The sequence below is a fragment of the Rhipicephalus sanguineus genome, chromosome 2, assembly GCF_013339695.2.
Source record: "Rhipicephalus sanguineus isolate Rsan-2018 chromosome 2, BIME_Rsan_1.4, whole genome shotgun sequence".
Lineage (NCBI taxonomy): Eukaryota > Metazoa > Arthropoda > Arachnida > Ixodida > Ixodidae > Rhipicephalus > Rhipicephalus sanguineus.
The window spans coordinates 111,807,632-111,827,101 of record NC_051177.1 but is presented as its reverse complement, the minus strand read 5'-3'; the positions used below and the strand labels follow the sequence as shown (position 1 = coordinate 111,827,101).

The following is a 19,470-nucleotide window of genomic DNA, read 5'->3' as shown; positions in this document are numbered from 1 at the left end:
GCTGTTAACTTAGTTATTGAATACCAACTAGCCCGGTCACGCACCTTGCATTGGCCACAATACCTACCCATATTCCTCGCGCCCAGCATCCGCAGCTACGATTAAACAGCTTCTGTGGGCCTTCCAGAAATCATATCTGAAGATTCTACCTGCGAACAGTGGTGCTTCGTCCTACTAGGCCACCAGACCATGGCACTTAAGCCCTACGGGGCCAACCATCGAGCCCTACTGATGTATTTTGTCAAAGCCGGCTTTAGTTTGTATATATAATGGCTTGTGCCGAAACGCAAACTCTCGATATTGAAAATATAAAGAAGAAAATTTTAGGCGCTGGAAGGTGGTGCTGGTACTGTTTGGCAGACTTGGCCGGCAAACGGCCAACTAGTGGCCAACTTTGGCATCCCTCTTTGGTGCCATTAATATTTGTTGTACAAGTCGTTTAATTCATTCACTCGCACAAAATATCAGTTATTAGAAGAGCGTATACGACGCTTCCTTGCACACATTATGCGGTCGTTGCGGAATACGAAAAAAAAAAAATTGCATGTTCTGAGCTTTCAAGAGCAAACCATTTTCCAAACGAACCTTATACTGATCTCGAAGAAACTACGAGGAGGTTCGCGCCGGAACGAAGAACAATCCAAACAACTACAACGGGTGGTGCAGTCTTGTTATTGAGGAAACGCAATTCAGTAAAGCATTTCAAGAGTACACAGCTCACTTTTATAGCGCGCAATACGAACAAGGACTGAAAAGAACAACGCGGACATCAGAGCGATTAGAAATCGCAGTTTTTTTTTTTTCAGTTTAAATAAGCTTAACGAGCGTTCCGTTTATTCTCTGTTAGCGCTTCAATTTATGCTCATGGCGCAAATGAAATAGAACAACTGCCTTATGACTGCCACACATCGCAATCATTCAAAAATTGGAGGCAACCCTAATCCATGACTTAGGTGTCTGGCAGTGGTACTCGCAGCTCGGCGTTCGCGTGTCCTGGTGTATTCCTTGAGTTAACTTCGCGTTTCGTCGCACAGCCGAAGCGAACCTCAGAAGCCACGTAGAAGTAAGCTCGTGGTTGAGATCTGCTCCGCCAGGTGGCGCAAATATCAGCTACTCACAATCTAGCTCGTGTCGACGTAGAGGACGGACGTGTTTTTCGTGGGCTCCGGAATGACAGCGTCAGATAAGTAATTTTTTTTTGCGTGATTCGAGCTTGTTGTTTCAGTTATATGAGTACATAAGCCACTAGATTGAAGCTTAATAGGGCTTACAACTTTGTACTCTTTCCTGTGTGACAGGCGCCTGGGTTTTTTTTATTATTATTTGTTTGTTCGGCCACCACGTGGCTGAAAGGTACACATGTGCTTTGAAGTGTAGCATACTTGCGGAGTTTTGTGATACCATTTGGCTTTAAGTGTATCTAATCCGCCGTGTGAACGATCTAGCCATGGTCAAGAAGACCGTAAAGTGTTCAGGGTGCGGAATGGGATGGAAAATAGAGGTTTGTACGAATGAAAAGATAGAAGGAGCTGACGCCAAGTGTAAGCAATGCGAGTTAGAGGTGGAAATTAGGGGTGTGCGAATATCAAATTTTTCGAATACGAATCGAATACGAATATCCACCTTCGAATATCGAATCGAATATCGAATATCAAAGGAAAAATGCCTCCTCAGTAACAATATTTTATTTAACATGTAGCTATTTGAAAAAAAAACAACATTAAAAGCCTGATTGGCAACACAACATACACTGCTATCTCCAGAACACAATGTCCAGGCTAGCACAATGCACATCACAACACAAGCAAATGTCACGGCACAATGAAAGTAATGACTAGATGTTATCATGAAGAAATATGAGTTGCTCCACATGATCAGGCAGCAGGCGCTCCCTTCTAACAGAGACAACCCCCCCTGCCACTGAAAAGGCACGCTGGCTTGGAACAGAAGTGGCTAATATAGGGAGGTACATGGGGCAAAGCTTTGCCAGACTGGGGTATCTGCAGGTGCCTACAGTCCGCCACCAGTCACATAGGTCACTGTCTTCCTTCAGAAGTGGTTCCGCATAGTGAACGAGTGGTAGTGCGGCACGTTACGGCCGCATAATATTGAAAATGTACGGTTACATGATCGCCAACAGCGCCGCACGTCGGAGATGCACCAGCAATAAATCATACGTATTAGGGCGCTCGTCGCAGGCAGATATCGTGCCTCCGTGTACTTACGATGTTTATCGCTCCTCTCGGCAACGTTTTTAGCTATACGAACGCAGCAGAAATGAGGAAGACGAGTTATTTTATGCATGATAATCGAATCGCATATTCGAATTTTTCGAATATTCGATGTGGTCGGATATTCGAAACTTTTCGAATACACGATTTTCGAATCGAATACGAATATTTCGAATGTAATATTCGACGAATATTCGAAACTTTCGAATATTCGCACACCCCTAGTGGAAATGGAAATAATGATGGCTGCCCAGAATGAGCTCATGGTAAGAATCGCCGAGCTGGAGAATGCGTTGGCGACAGAGCGGGAAAAAACGATGGCTATGGGGGAAAGGCTTAAGTCAGCCGAGGGGTTAGCAAAGGTAGTCATGGTGAACAAGGGAGCAAGCGACAGCGGGAACAGCGGGGCATCGATTCCCACAGTGGTAGACGCGAAGGGGGAAACAGGTTTGGAAAAGACAGGTGCAAGGATCACAGGACCCAGTTTCCGCGAAGTAGTTTTGGCAAGGGGAGGGGACAAAACAGCAGCAGTGGCACGCGCTAGTAACCGAGGCAGTGGCCAGGTGCGGGACAGTCCAGCAGAAAAGTCGGAGCACGTGATAATCGCCGGGGACTCGAATTTAGTTAGATGCGCAGAAGCAGTCAAGGAAAGGGTGAGAGGCGACAAACGAGTTTTAATAGGGAAGTTCCCGGGACATAGGCTGGGATCAGTGATGAGACAAGCTAGCGCAAAACTCGTAACTAAGGCTAATGGACGTAACCTCGTGATAATCGTGGGAGGTCTAAACGACGTCTTGAATGAAGAATCAGCCGATTAGCGACCACATTGGCGAAAGGGGTCGATGACATGCGCGCCATTTCCCCTCAGGTGCAGATAGTGGTATGCACAATACCGGAGGTACCGGTGCGTGACGGCAACCTGCAAAGAGCGGTTGTCGACGCAAACAGAGATATGGCAGATGAGTCGAGAGAAAGGCATCGAGGTAGTGGAAATAAACAGAGAGGTGCACAGGTGGGGTGGTTTTCGAAGAGACGGAATACACTTGGATAGGAGGCTTGGTCATTAGGTGGGTTGGCGACTTGCAGGACGCGCAGTGGCTTTATTGAGGGGCACGCGGGCCCTTCGGTGCCGAGGGTAGCTTATAGGCACCCGGCAATGCAGTTTGCTTGTACACGTCGCGCCGCCTAGCAGCGGTGATTAGAACCCACGGGCGGCCCTTCGCGCCATTCCACCGTTGTACGCATTGCGAACAGGCGCAATGGATTTACCGCAGCCCGTTGACAACTCCGTCGTCAGAGGTGGAAAAAAAAAAGAACAAACGCAGATACTGCTGCGTTAAAGATTGCCACAATAAAGAAGGGGATGTCGGCATCATGCATGATGTATCGCAATTCCCATCGAGACCGTGGGAAGCAACTCGGCCGGCGGCAGAAGTGGATCGCAGCTGTTCGGCGCGTCAAGTAAGGGTCGCCCTTGAGAATTTTCGTTAAACGACATCAGAGCAAAAACAATAACGGGAAGCATTCGTGCAACGCACGGCAACGTTACAACTGCTCACAAGCGTGTATTAAGTTGTCACTCGTGAAACCTAACGTCGTAAAAGCTTGGACGCACGGCGCATTTTTCCACGCATTAATTTGTCAACGTGCCTTGCCGCTCCTTTGTGCACCAGGACGATGACTAGACTGCTGGAACGGGCTCATTAATGCCGATGCTTTCTCGCGCTTAGTACGACAGAAATAAGGCTGGAGTGCACCGCGTAACACGTGGAGTATTCGGAAATTACCGCTTCTCTCGCGCACACGTTTTTTGTTTTCTTGTTCTTGTCAGCTGATTGCTTCAGCACTCGTCGCGTATTCGGATATTTGCGTTTCGCTCGCGCACACTTGCACACGTTTTGTTTTCGCGTTATTGAGTGTCAGCTGATTGCTCTCAATTCAATGTTTCAGTGCCGATGACCTGTCATCTTGGCAGCCGAACGAGAATACCAGGATATGCTCGAGGCATTTCGTCAACGGCGAAAAAAGCACCATCGAGCATCCTCGTGTAGGTTTACGTAGAGTGCCACCGCTGCGCAGTGTTTACAGTTGCCCAGGGCGCCGTAACGGCACGTACAATTGCCGCTGAGAATTTCTCGGGGCGTGATCGACAACTTTGCATGAAAAAAAAAAAAAAGAAACGACGCAAAAAGAGAAAAAGTGAGAGATGATCATCAGGCATGACACATGCTGGAACAACAACACTCGTATGCATCGCGAGCGGCTGTCAACATGAGCGTGGCAATGCCTGTCTTACGCGAGGTGCAAGTTCACTTATAAGTAGAACAGTAGATATAAAGGGACGGACGGAGACACACGTCACTGGTTATACGTAGAAAAATAACCCCAAAGAGATTCAACGAAGGCACGTGTCGCTGCTTTATTCTGTTCTCGCTTATCTTTCCCAACCCAGCAAATATTAGGCAAGCTCTTAGTAATAAAACAAGTGACAGCTGATGGAGAAACGTATACGGTCGTATTTGTGCGCTTAAGTGGGATAAGATAATTATTTTTCAACTTGTAGTTCAACGTCGTAAGCATGCTTGCTTTGCTGTGACACGCACTTCGCTGCGATGTCGGTGTTCACTTCTTTAACACCATACACATGGTCGTTGTCGTACAGTGCGCGTCCCTTTTCAAGCGTCGGTGGTCGAAAATGGGCATCGATGTTTTCAATCGCCTTAAAATCGCAATACAAAACCAGCGACATGCTTCAAACAGCACGACAAACACACGCCATGCACGGTAGAAATGGCTCGTTGGCCGCCTCGACGCTACGCGGAATCGACACCGTGGCGCTGATGGCTGGGCCGATCGCAGCGCCACCTAACCATTGTCGGTTGCCTATAATGAGGAAAACAACCAGGGGGACTCTTTGACAGGCAGTATAGCGAAAAACCACAGAAAAGGTAAAAGAATGGACAAGGCGCGTGTTGCAATTAGTTACATTAACATGCAGGGTGGCAGAAAAAAGACAAAATGGTTAGAGATTGAGGGACAGTTAAACAAGGAACAGATAGGTGTTTATGCGGTTACAGAAACAAACCTTAGAGACTTGGAAGAGCCACCACATATTGACAATTATATTTGGGAAGGATGTAATAGGACCACATCAGAAAGGAGAGGTGGGGGTGTTGGAACGCTAATTCATAGGAGAACAAAATGGGATAGAGTGAAACGAACGTGTTCAGAGCACATATGGGTTTCGGGCACAGTAGGTGGAAAGAAAACGTGGCTAGGTGTAGCTTACTTGTGGACGGGGAATAACTGCAGAGAAAAGAATCTGGAGATAGTGAAATGCATAAGCCCCGATATTAAAGAATTTGGTCATGATGCCGAAATAATCCTTCTAGGGGACATGAACGCTCACATTCATGACCTTGACGGATATTCAGGCACCAATGGCAATTCTCTGCGAGCAACATAGTCTTGAGATAGTTAACGTGGGGCCTAAGTGTGAGGGGCAGATCACGTGGGAAGTCGGAAGCAGGCAATTTGATTGATTATTGCCTCATGACAGAAAGAATATATGACAAACTTAGAGAGATGAGAATAGACGAGGAAGGCATTAACAGTTTGGGTAGTGATCATAAACGCATAATATTACAAATGGGATACAAAACTGAAAATAAGAACATAGAATCAAAGTTTGGCAGCTTGTATCTAAATGACAAACAAATAACAAATATAGCCGCAAGAGTCGAGGAAAAAGTAGACGAACTACCAGGCAAAGACTGGAAGTATAGTGAGCTGCTACATGTAATCACGAAAGAAATGGAAAAAGAGAAGAAAACTATTTGTTGGAAGGAAAGAGAAAGTCAAAGTTGGTGGAACAAAGAAATCCGGGAGGCGATCGAGAAGCGACATGAGGCATCACGGGAGCACAGAAGGCAAAAAAGGAGAAGCGGCCACAGGACGAAGTCAACCAAATATGGGAAATATATTTAGAGCAAAAATCCATTGTGCAGAAATTAGTCGAGGCAAATATTAAAGGTGAAAGTGAACGCTGGATGACAGAGATTCGCAAAAAGAAGGCCGCGCCTAGGATATTTTGGAGCCACCTAAAAGCGCTGGGTAGGAAGTCTGTCACAATGCAACAACATATGGTAGATGAAGGAGGAAATCAATTGGAAGGGTATGAAGCGCTAGGTTACATCCGAAAGATAACAGCCGATTGGTTTAAAAAGGTCGCCCAGGGGATTCCCCCGTTGAGTAAAAGTACGCAAAGGAGTGCAACCGACGAAGATGTAGTACTAGAGAATTTCAATTGGAAGAAGGCCGAAGGAAAAATTCCTAAGCGCACTACTCCGGGCTTAGATGGGGTTCCCGTCTGCCTCATTAACGAACTTGGACATAACACTAAAGAGGCACTGCTGAAAGCCGCAGAAAAGTGCTTACAGGAGAGGGAAATACCAGACAGTTGGCGAAAAAGTAGAATGAACTTAATCTATGAAGGATAACATTCGCTCGTATAGACCGCTAACCATTACATCGGTATACAGGTTGGCGATGCAGGCAGTAAAATTAAAAATAGAAGCGTGGGTAGAACAAAATGATATTTTGGGAGAACTTCAGAATGGATTTCGAATCGACAGGCGGTTAGACGATAATCTGTTTGTTCTTACCCAGTGTATCATCATCATCATCATCATCAGCCTGTCTACGCCCACTGCAGGGCAAAGGCCTCTCCCATGTTCCGCCAATCAACTCGGTCCTGTGCTTTCTGCTGCCACGTTATACCTGCAAACTTCTTAATCTCATCTACCCACCTAATTTTTTGTCTCCCCCTCACGCATTTGCCATCTCTTGGAATCCAGTCAGTTACCCTTAATGACCACCGGTTATCCTGCCGACGTGCTACGTGGCCGGCCCATATCCATTTCTTCTTCTTAATTTCAACTATTATATCCTTAACCCCCGTTTGTTCCTTGACCCACTCTGCTCTCTTCCTGTCTCTTAAGGTTACACCTATCATTTTCCTTTCCATCGCTCGCTGCGTCGTCCTCAATTTAAGTTGAACCCTCTTTGTAAGTCTCCAGGTTTCTGCTCCGTAGGTAAGTACCGGTAAGATGCAGCTGTTATATACCTTCCTGTTGAGAGATAGTGGTAGACTACCATTCATGATTTGATAGTGCTTGCCGAATGAGCCCCATCCCATCCTTATTCTCCTAGTTATTTCACTCTCATGGTTCGGCTCCGCGGTTACTACCTGTCCTAAGTAGACGGCCCTTATACGTAGCTTATCTAGATATCACCGGGGCGTATGACAACGTTAATCAGGAAATTTTGTGGGATATATTGAAAGAAGTGGGCATAGGTGACGACTGTATACAGCTTTTGAGGGAAATATGCCGAGAAAATACAGTTTGTATAGAATGGGAAGGAATAAGTAGCAAGGACAGCTTTGAAATTAGCAAAGGGCTTAGACAGGGATGTCCTTTTTCCCCGCTGTTATTCATGCTGTACATGGTGAGGATGGAAAAAGCGCTAGAAGGTAGCAACATTGGATTTAATGTGTCACACAAACAGGTCGGCACGATGGTTGAGCAGAAGCTTCCAGGTCTATTTTATGCTGATGATGTTATCTTATTTGCGGACAGTCAAGATGATATACAGCGACTGGCAGATACAGTGAAACCTCGGTGATACGATCACAGCTCATACGAATTTCGGGGGGTTACGAATTTTTTGTCGGTCCCAGCCAAGGCCCATTGGCCTGCAGTGCAACAGAGTACGGTTGTTGCGAAGCGATTTTCACCCAGTGACGTTTGATACGAACGTACGCTACCGCCCAGGTACGCAGAGGTGCTGTCCGCGCTGTCGCGGAAGACGCACCAAGCACGTGCGCGAGCGCGGGAACGCAAGCGTGGGCATGCGCGCCGCACCGCAAAATCGTCATAATCACGGTGTAAAAAAAAAAAACACTTTTCTTACGGTCAGGCCTTCAGAGACGCGTCACGGCCTCCGAGATTGTGTGCGCGAATCTCTGAGGCTCTTATGTGCCTCCGTTTGCCTTAGCGTTTAGATTACAGGGGACATTAGCTCCATGCTTTTCTTTTCTAACGTGTCGACGCGGGATGCTGTCGTTGTACTGTGTTCACACGTGCCTGCCACGTGCATCAGACATCCTATGAAATGTGAACGAGGACCGAAAGAAGGCGAGGGCGGTCTTTGCGAAGGAGTCAGACCTCACAACGTCAACATGCGCGACCGTTGAGGTCGCACTTGTGCGGGCACTGCTGTAAATCTCCCAAAAAACATCCCGAACACCTCCGCAATAACAAAATCATAACACAGGACCGTGGTTCTGTAAGTTTGGGGCTTTGATCCGTCGCGTCAAAGCGCTTCTTTTGGTATTTTCGCTGCAGTACTCCGGTGTCATGCAAGAAAGCATACTTTCTTGGAAGGGGCTACTGCTGTCGCGGGTCACAACGCACCTGGTTCATTAATTAAATACGCGCGTACGGGCCGTATATTTACGAGTGCTTGTATGATTGCCGACTTCTAAAAACTTAACTGACAATCATTCGGGGTTCTTCCTGACGTTGCTGCGACCCTGAACAACAATAGATGAAAATGGACGCCAGCTTTCTTTTGTCGCATGCTAATTTTTCATGCTTTCTGGTGATACGAATTTCGGATGATACGAATATTTTTGGTGGTCCCGTGGGATTCGTATCAACGAGGTTTTACTGTATATGCGGAAGGGAATGCGAGGCTCTAGGACTAGGATTTAGTGCAACAAAATGTGGATTGATGGTATTCAATGATCACGAAGACCATGCGGTCTTAATACAGGGCCAAAAAATACCGAGGGTAAGCGAGTACAAGTACCTCGGAGTATGGGTAAATGAGGGGGATAGATATATGGAGGTACAAGAGAAAGCATCGGTAGCAAAGGGAAAGAGGAATGCTGCAATTATGAAGCACAGATATTTATGGGGATACAATAGGTACGAGGTGCTTCGAGGGCTGTGGAAGGGTGTGATGGTCCCGGGGCTTACATTTGGGAACCCAGTGGTGTGCATGAAGTCAGAGGTACAATCAGGAATGGATGTAAATCAAAGGACGGCGGGCCGCCTCGGATTGGGCGCTCACGGGAAGACGACAAATGAGGCTGTAAGGGGTGATATGGGATGGACAGGCTTTGAAGTGAGGGAAGCTCAGAGCAAAATTAGATTCGAAGAAAGGCTGAGGAAAATGAAGAAGACTAGATGGGCAGAGAAGGTTTTCAGGTATTTGTATAGAAAAAGCGTTGACACGCAGTGGAGAAAAAGAACTAGGAGGCTCACCAGTAAATATACGGCTAGCAGTGCGGGCGATATGGCAACAAGGAGCATTAAGCGGAAGGTCAGAGAGGCGGAGAGGACTTATTGGATGACAGCGATGGAAAAGAAACCGGCTTTGAGTAACTACCGAAAGGGAAAAAACGAAATAAGGAGGGAAAGGTTTTATGATAATTTAAGGTGAAGCGCTTTACTGTTTGAAGCAAGGTCGGGCTGCCTTAGAACGCTTAGTTATAAAGCGAGATTCAGTAACGAAGAAGAACAATGTGCATGCTGCGGGGGAACTAAGGAAACGATGGAACATGTACTGATTGAGTGTGGCGATATTCACCCAGGTATACGTGTGGGCACGGGTCTACAGGAAGCCTTGGGTTTTAGGGACAACAATGGAAAGCTGAACACATCCGCGATAGAAATAAGTAAGAGACGGTTAGAGTATCGGTGGCAGAAAAGTAGAGATAAAGTACAAAAGTAAATAATGGGGAAAAATAAGGTCATTCTGCCTTAAGAGGCAGAGAGATGGACCGTGAATTTATATTTTTTTTTATATTAACATAGATTTAATCAATGTAGATAAGGTATTAGGCCAACATGAAACAAGGAAGTTTTTTTCCGCGCCTGGTGGCAGACATGTCACCGCCCCGTTATAAAGGGGACGCTCATAGCATCCATCCATCCATCCATCCATCCATCCATCCATCCATCCATCCATCCATCCATCCATCCATCCACAAGAAAACCGTCCACTCTTTCAATGAGCTGAGCTCATTAATTTTCATTAATTATCCTGACAGTTAATTGGCCCTTATTTTAAGTAAACTTACGCGTCGATATCGTATGTATCCGGCATAACTCTTAACTTGAGCCAGAACCATCGATTTCGTGCCAGTTTTATTTCATAAAACGCATATTCTGAATATTCGGAAAACCGGAAGTCAGTGCTCGACCGGAAGTACTTGGAAGAGAAACAAGAGTGTCACTCATAGCTCACGCCACTGCAGGACATGTCAGAAAAACATCTCACGACCGTTCATGTCTCCGCCGTTCTCATTTAACTAGCTATCTGGTTACAGCATTAGTCGTTTATGTAGGACAACTGATGAGCTGCAACTTCTTCATTCACAAATTTTTGTTCCGGTTTAAACTTGGCTGACTTCTCTTTCTTTTTTTGGTGCAGGTTACATGGTGAACCCGCTGGACATTTCGCCGCAGTACGCGGGAATCATCGCGGGCCTCTCCGGGGCAATGACCTCTCTTGGGAACCTCACGTTTTACCCCATGATGAACCACATCTTCAACACATGGGTAAGCAGTGCCAGAAAGAGGGCCAACAAGAAATTAAAGCATCTTGAGAAATCTTACGTTGTAAATCAGTGTCCTTGTTACAAACTTCAGCACATGAATGTCACCGATGTGCTTTTCTATGGCGACGTGGTGTTCTCTGAAATTACCTTTGTCATTTTATCTTCGTTGTGCATACACAGGGTGTTTCAAGAGATGTGTCCGAAAATCCTCAAAAATCAGGAAAATGCGATATTTTCGCGCGGCCTTCATAATTACTTTTTCTGTGGTTGCGGAAATGTTAATTAAGACGAGTAAACGCATCACTTACGACAGTAGCTAGATAAATTAAGTTAACTTTTTAATTAGTGGAGAGAGGCGGTCAGGTCAAATGAGAGAATTGCAGCCCTTCCTGCGATGAGCCTATTGCCACTTTCAGATTTCACAGCAGCGGCTGCTGGAAATTATTGCCGAGTAATAAAATCTGAAAAATTCCACCGGGAGTGTTAGCCTGGGAGCAGGGTTGCCACTGACTTTAGAGTAAATGTCGCCAAACGACGAGCAAAAAGTCGCCAAAAGTCGCCATTTTTTTACAGATTTCGCCAAAAAAGTCGCCATTCTAGATATGTGCGGCATAACTAGTAATAAAAATTTCCACTCACGTATAGCACCGTAGAATACAGTACCACCCAAGACCCTTAAATTATATTGACGTTTCTCAATGCCAGTCGTATCGCCCGCTTCACCATGGGAGTGCACGGCGCTGCTTCCCCGACTAGCCGCAAGATGTGCGTGGTGGCGCAAGGGTGAATGAATGGAACGCTCACGATATCCCATCCCTGTCTGCTCGCTTCAAGGGTAAAAGTCTGCTAAACCTTAAGCGAAAACCGTGAAAGCATTGTTTTTAGACAGCTTTACGTACCCTCATATTAATTAAAATGATTAAAAGGTTTATTGAAGGTAACTCGAGAGAATCCTTACAGGAACCGACCATTAGTGAGTCTTACACCTTTTCAGCGTGAACTAATATGATACCGGACGCCACCAACCTTTTCATATGGTCACTTATAATATCTACACGTGTCAATCCAATGCGTTATTAATGAACAGATAGACAATGTAAAATGTTATATACCAATTGTTTTCATTGCACACGCTCACCGAGAGCAGTCGAAAATGCCTCAATAAATATTTGTTTATTGCACAAATAGCCGCGTATCCGCCTCTCTTCGCTATTCCAAAACAGCCTTTACGAGCTGAATTGGGCGTACTGCAACAGTGAATAAGTCGCCAAGCTATTCAGAACAGTTGGAGCTTTGGCGGAACAAATGGTCGGAGCACGCGGCCAACCCGTCGTCTAGCTCCTTCAGAAACGGAACTTGAGAGAAGCTTAAAGCACCTATAGCCGTAAACTTATAGTCATACACTGCCCCCTCACGGTTTGCAAGGCAGTCCGCTGACCTAAATTTTGTTGGAATGTCGCTGGGGGACGTTCCAGTACCTCCTGCATCTAGATGAATTGAGGAGATACACACGAGTTACGGGACGGACATACCGAATGACGCTTAATGCGCACATTCTACTCGGAGGTCTAAAACCAAGAAAAATACAGAGAATGTTGCCGCTCATTCGTTGGGAAGACACTGGGCTCAGGATACATAACTCAGTGGAGACCTAAGCCGAAAATCGCCAAAAATTCGCCATGTCCCCATTCATTATTTTAGGTCGCCACGGGCCTCTCAAATTCGCCAATTTGGCGAAAAGTAGCCACCATTGGCAACCCTGCCTGGGAGTGTCGCAAACCGGAAAGTGTTAGCCAGCTCCGCTCGTATCCTTGAAGGCGAAGGTTTCCACACTCGCCGCCATGGCTACGAGCGGCGTTGACTGACGTCCCCAGACACACAAACACAAATACCCCCCCCCCCCCCCAAAAAAAAATGGATGGAAAAGCGACCGCCGCTCTAACTTAATTGGCAGATTGGACGCATTATACGAAGGTTGTAGGTCCGGTCCCTACCAGCGGCAAGTTTATTTTTCGCGCACTTTAACATTTATGTCATAATTGCTACATTGAAGTTAAAGACTACAAATAATGCCCCTGTACTTTCCTTGGCTTCGTTGGCCGTTGGATTCTTTAGGTTGTACGTAACAAAGAAAACAAGCCCTTGATCAATTCTACTTCATTCGTACTAGACAAGAGAGGGCACAAAGAGTTGAAGGGCAGAGAGGTTAACCAGAATAACTACCGGTTGGAGAGAGAGAAAGAGCGAATTTGTTAGAAGGCAGAGAGGTAGGCCTGAGCTTGTGCGCTCTGCACAAGCTCAGGCCTGTTACTCTGCACAGGGGAAAAGGGAAAAGGGGGAAAATAGTAAAGATGCTGATGGGACAGGAACAGATGATGCATATGCGCGCGAGCATCGACCGCCAAGTTGATAAGCGCCGTAAAACGGAGCGCAGTGGCGAAATGAACGAGAATACGCGCATGCGCGCTATGAGCAGTCGTGGGCAACTGCCGTCGGCTAGGCTTTTCCGCGGACGGCAGCTGTCCAAGACTGCTCATTGCGCGCATGCGCGTATTCTCGTTCATTTCGCCGCTGCACTCCGTTGTACGGCGCTTATCAACTTGGCGGTCGATGCTCGCGCGTTCAGGTTAAAAAAATGGGCCACTGTACAATAACCACGTAACGCAGTGATGTTCTTAAAGTCTAGTGTCAAGTCCAGTACTCTTGAGAAAATCTATACATGTCCCTGTAGCAGTCGTTGATGATGTGTGGTCGGGCATTGCGGACAATAGGTTAGTTTCACTTACAGTATTCACGCCGATGCCTGCCGACGTTGAAGCCAGCGTCTTCCGTTGGGACATGGTGCATAGGGCAGTCGCACAGTAGATGTGTTGAAGTCGCATCCATTTGGCATCGCTCACAGTTCGGGCTGTCCGCACGGCCAATAAGGTAACCGTAGCGTCGAGTGAAGGTGACGTCTACTGGAATCCGGTGAAGCAGATTGGCGTGGCATCGCTCTATTTTAGCCGGTAGTCGAAAAGTCATGTGGGGGTATATTTTCCGCACAGCTACTCTGCACTGCGGTATGCAATAGACATTTCAATGTCCAGTGTACAAATGCTGTCCAATGCACAATTAATGTCTAATGTACAATTTACAATGTACAATCAGGTTGTCTAATGCGACGTTATTTCACGTTCCCTTCTTCAGAAAATCCGGCACGACCACATGACTCCCCTGTATGCCGTGAGCGTCATCAGCGGCGGGCTGCAGTTCCTGGCGGCGCTCATCTTCGTGGTGTTCTCGTCGGCGACCGAGCAAGACTGGTCCAAGGACGAAGCGTCGTCACCCTCGGCCAGCGGAGACGCCCTCTACGGCACCAGCTGCGGCGGAGGAAACAACAACAACGACCCTTACCTGGACACCACTGAAGTGACCGTCAGCGACGGCGGCATCTCACTAAATGTGATTGTCAAGCGGTAGCTCGAGGCCGATGTCGAGGCTGTCGACGTATGAACGCGCAGCCTCGGCCGACATTGGGCAGCCGCGCCCATTACGCTGACCGAAAGAGGGCCGCGGGACGTCGGGAGTGCCGGTGCAATTTGAAGGAACAATTTCGAGCTCGACGAGATCCCGAATCCTCGCACACCTTGGCGAGCAGTAGCTCAGACATGCTCTGGTCCGAGAGCAGGTGTTTGGTGAAGTCGCGAACGACTATTGGCAAAGACGGCACGCTGCGAAGATGCACGCTTCTCGCACCGGATGGCAGTGCACAGCAAACCCGAGACGCGTTGAGAAATATTTTGCCCGTGTTTGTCAAGAGAAGACCGCGAATATGCTTTGCACTTCTTGACTGGTGTATGTGCCCTACGAGAGGACACTCGGTCGATAGGGCCAAATCGCCTTGTCGGGTATTTTCTTGCTACTCTCGTCACTGTGGTGTGCGCTTGAGAAGAAAAAAAAGGCGGTGCGTAGTCTGATGCTCAGGCCTATATTGTTGTCCAGTTGACCGAGACTACGGAAGACAAGCGCCTCGGTTGGCATAGCTCGTCCGAACTCTGTCAATGGTGGATCCGCCAAATGCCCTGCTCCCGTTTGCGACAGCTCCGACTTGACTTGAGTGTCTCTATGAGCAGTTGTGGGATGTTAACGCCTTTAGGGGACATCAATTGAAGTTGGGTTCAGTTCAGCTTACATTTAACGATTTAAAATGTGGCTCCTCGGGCCACCTGCCCTGCGACCAGGGTTGTACGGCCAAGTTCGTCACCCGTATACAGCCGTAAAGCCCGTCATACGTAGCTGCACCTCGTGCGGGTAGTGCTCAAGAATCTAAGTGTGAACGCCCGTGCATTCTGTGATGAGGTGACTGTGCGTCCAGACCCATCTGAAGGAGTTGGAAGCCTGTCGACCGCGCGAGCTGTGCGATGTTGCCATGCCAACAACGGCGACCCACCCAACAGCCAAGATGTTCAAAGCCACCATGGCAAAAGTGCCATGCAGGCATCGCAAGTAACGACGTGTCTTCTCCCGTAATGTTGTACTCGCAATCTGTGGTATGTTATCTCTTGTATATAGGCTTCATGTGCTAGGGTAAAATGGAGAACATGGAAAGCTGGCAGTACGCGCTTGGAAGGCTAGTAGTGCTAACAAAGCACGGCGAATGAAGCGCAAAATATGGCTTACGTTGCAGTGACTCGCAATAACTGCTAAATCGAAGTAAAAAAAAAAGCTGTACATACTCAACCATCTATGCGCACGCTTTGTGGGTTGTAAAGCCTTGCAGAAGAGGGGTCTGGAATAACTGATTGGACTTTCTTTAAGCAGTCAATGTACAGTGCGGTCCACTCTAGCAGGGAACGCCCAACCGGCAACAATATCAAAGGCAACATTATTTATGCTTCATCGAAAAAGAAGCAGTTGATATGGCGTACAACGCATTTATTTGTGCATACGACACAAGCAATGCAAGTCCCTCCGCCATATAAGCCACAGCGCATAGCGGAATGCAAAACTGGGTGCACCATATTGAACATCGTATACTAAGCATTTTTTCAGAATACTCATTCTTCTTTAGTGTCCGCCTCAGTGGTACTGTGATTACGGTGCTCGGCTACTGACTCTAAAGTCGCGGGTTCGATCCCGGTCGCGGCGGTCGCAATTCGATGGGGGCGAAATGACAGAGGCCCCTGAACTGTGCCATGTCAGTGCACGTTAAAGAACACCAGATGGTCGAAATTTCCGGAGCCCTCCACTATTGCGTGCCTCATAATCATATCGTGGGTTGTGGCACGTAAAACACCAGATATTATATATCAGATCATTCTCCTTTGCCTCAGTAGTGATAAGTTCTAACGTTGCAGTGATACAAGGTCCCAATTTTCTGAACTGAAGCCTAGAAATGACTGAGCAATCAGAAATAGTGTACCCACGAGGAAACAAAGAAATCGGGAGATGAATATCCTCATACGTAACTTGAGCGCATGCATGTGGTCAAAATTTTTATTCTTTTCTTTCGGAATACTGTCCAGCTCCTAGCCAGCGCCAGATTGTGTCTTCATTCGTCGTGTCTCGTTGGCAGCTACTTCAAAGGCTGAGCTTGGGTGATGCGATGTAGATGGAAACGTGGAGATAGGCATCTATGTGAGAACAAATTGCTTAGGTGTTGTCTTTTTCTTAGTGTATGAATGGCCCACGCTCGACCTTTCTGTAGAATGCGCGCGCTCTCAGATGTTGAATCGTCCCCAAACTTACTGAATGAAATATAATGGGCTCACGAAATCTGGAAGAGAAATACGCATGCGCAATATGACGACGGAAACTGAGAGATAAATGCAGAAACGAGAAGAAGGTGTCATACTCGCGTGCTTGTGGCTTTCTCCTTCACATCTGCATGTACGCTTTCACTGGTGTACTTTTTTTCATTCAAAATTACACCTAAAAGAAAACACTGCGTGTTAGGCAGACCGTAACAATAAACACTCAGGATGGTGAAGAAACGAGCTCGGAAGTTGAAGTCTTTTTTTTTATGGTTGGCTAAGAGAATCTCGAAGGATAAGAACACCTCATCCGATGAAAAGGCATTGTTTTGAAATTGCAGGTCATGAAACTACGGACCGGAAGATAGGTAGCAAAACGCGCACAAAAATACAGGATGCATATTGTTAGGCAACACAGCTATGTCCTTCAAGGAGAGAAGCTTTGAAAAAGGAAGACGGGATTTCAGGTCATAAGCTTGTGAAAGAGACCAAGATTACAATAAATACGATGAAGGTGCGCGCTGAAGCAGGGCTCGATTTATAGGACGTATATTCGCCAGGAACGGTCAACTGTGATGCCCAAACAGGCGATGAGTGAGCTCTGGATAAGAACAAAGATACTTTTTTCGGTACGAAGGGAAGACTGCAATGGCTGAGATGATGCAAGTATGTGTGGTTGAAAGGTCGCCAGCGTCTCAGAGAGTTGAGGTGTGATACTAAAAACAGAATTGGATGTATGAAGGCTACTGGAGCGTTTCAGTGAGAGTCACGTGAGTGCGCACAAGAGATAAAGAAAGGGACCAGAGAATAAACTGTAGCAAGATAAAAAAAGAGGCGGCGAATATCTAAGAAGCCTCCTTGTTGGCTACATGTGCGAAGATTTTGTGTTGAGTTTATCCGGGATATGCTTTTATCAGCACAGGAACAATATGCTGTTGGATTTGATGCATATGCTGAAAGAGATTACCATTAAATGAACGAGTGAGGAACATGAGGTCACTGAACGTCTGTCGCGATGAACAAAAAATAAAATAAAATAAAAGCTCTGAAGTTGGTGCAATAAGAAACAAGCACTGCCTGAAAAGAGGTCAAAACGTTCTACGCTTTACGCCTGGAATTAGTGATTATTCAAAAGGCAGTGCATGCAGACGAAAGGGTACGAAGCAGCGGACAAGTGCAGTCCTTGTATCTGATTTGCGATGTCTTGTTCCCATGTTCGTAGTGGTTTCTAGTCATTCTCAGGCATCTTGTGTTTCTCGCTACCAGTTGCGCGTCTCTGGTAGAATCTCGTTTCAAAGATTTTCCTGCTTGTTCCTCTATTTGCGCCGTAGTTGTTTCACATGACAGAAGTAATATTATAAGCGACCCGTTGTTAGTTTCTGCGCAAGCCTTTCTAAGCGCAATTGTTTTACAGCACTGAAGCACAAGACATTTTTACCGAACAATTTCACTGTAAATATACTGACTCTGTCACAAATGTTTTCACTGTCTCTCTCTTTTTTTTTTCGACAACCTCGGAGACATGTTCGTTTGTTTGAGAGGAACAAAAAGTGCACTTGTCTTCAGACTCACGTTGAATAAAAGCCATTTCGTTACAAGTGTTTGTGGTCTCAGTTTGAGTTATTACGTCCTCATATAGACACACTATCCACTTTAATAGTAAGCTGAATTGCTTTATTAGGCGTATGAAGTAAATAGTAAATAAGAGGGGCGCAACCTGTTGTGGATCATGGTACCAGTCATGTGGTGTCAGCACTGGCGCAATCACAGAGGACGCTACAGAGCAGGGGTTCTCAGCCGTGGACCTTTCAGGCACCCCTTGTAGACCGGTGGAAGTGATGGGGGATCCCTTGCAATGAGAGAAAATGTGGGGGGTCGTAAATCAACACAACATGCAGCGTGAAATAGGCGCATTTTATTTCCACCTGGAAAAGAGGGTCAAACATAAGTGCCACGTCAGTTCGATCTAACAGCTTGTCAATAAGTTGTGCGGTCTGCAGCGACATTCAGCCTCTTTCTACCTATGTTTGCGTTTCAAATATGCAAGCTTGAAAAAAGCATGCTCGCATGAATATGCCGTAGAAAACTGCAACAAAAGCTTTGCAGCCATCTCGTGGAGAAGGAGAAACATAAGTGAGCTCCGCCGCAAGGTGAACTTGTTATGCAGTGAAGCGTACAAAAAAAAAAATCAAGACGGGCCGCTATCGCGGGACATAAAGTGCTCTCAAAAAACCCTTTTTCTTTTTTTTTTCGACCGTGGGTTTCGATGTGATGGCATGCAGAATATCGTGCGAAAATTCTAGGCAACTAAGTATCTATCGATCTGTCTTGATTTAATAGTATTCCTTTGTTTAGTGTCCCGATTATGCTTACACACGTCACGCGCGTTCCAAACATTTTCAGCCTCAAAATACAGCATGCATCATTGTTTAAACTAAGTGAGGCATCTCCAATGACAATGCGTTTTTTCCTATAACGTCAGTATCTAGAACAGCCATTAAAGGTCACTTCAGTATAATTTCTCGCTAGCAATTTTCGATGAGATAACATGGCAAGATATACGTCTTGAATCAACTGCTATTCAACGCTGCAGCAAAACTTCTTTGCAGACTAGTTGGTTCATACTTGTAAACTCGCCCTTACTGCGCCACCAGCAGCCACTGCGCTCTTTCCTGTCTCCCTTCTTCTTTCCTGCTGGTGGCGCAGTAAGGGCGAGTTTACAAGTATGCAACGCTATTGAGAATTTTATCAAAAGCACCCGGTTCCATTCCCGCATGCTTCAGTGCTCATTTTCTGACATAAGTGGACGGGTTAGCCCCAAATACATATTTTATGGCCGGTTGCTTACCGTGAAATGCCGAGCAAGCGCACCCCC

At 46.5% G+C, this 19,470-nt stretch overlaps 1 protein-coding gene across 2 annotated transcripts in view; it reads left to right on the top strand.

Moving 5' to 3' along the window:
• LOC119383518 (vesicular glutamate transporter 3) overlaps positions 1–18,196 on the top strand; it is a 108,931-nt gene extending 90,735 nt beyond the window's left edge. For both annotated transcript variants that reach the window (XM_037651689.2, XM_049412552.1), the window contains exons 11-12: positions 10,734–10,861; positions 14,050–18,196. In XM_037651689.2, the coding sequence (XP_037507617.1) occupies positions 10,734–10,861; positions 14,050–14,322 (401 nt within the window). In that variant the 3' untranslated portion in view covers positions 14,323–18,196. The remainder of the gene's footprint in view (positions 1–10,733; positions 10,862–14,049) is intronic.
• Positions 18,197–19,470: the final 1,274 nt, after the last annotated feature.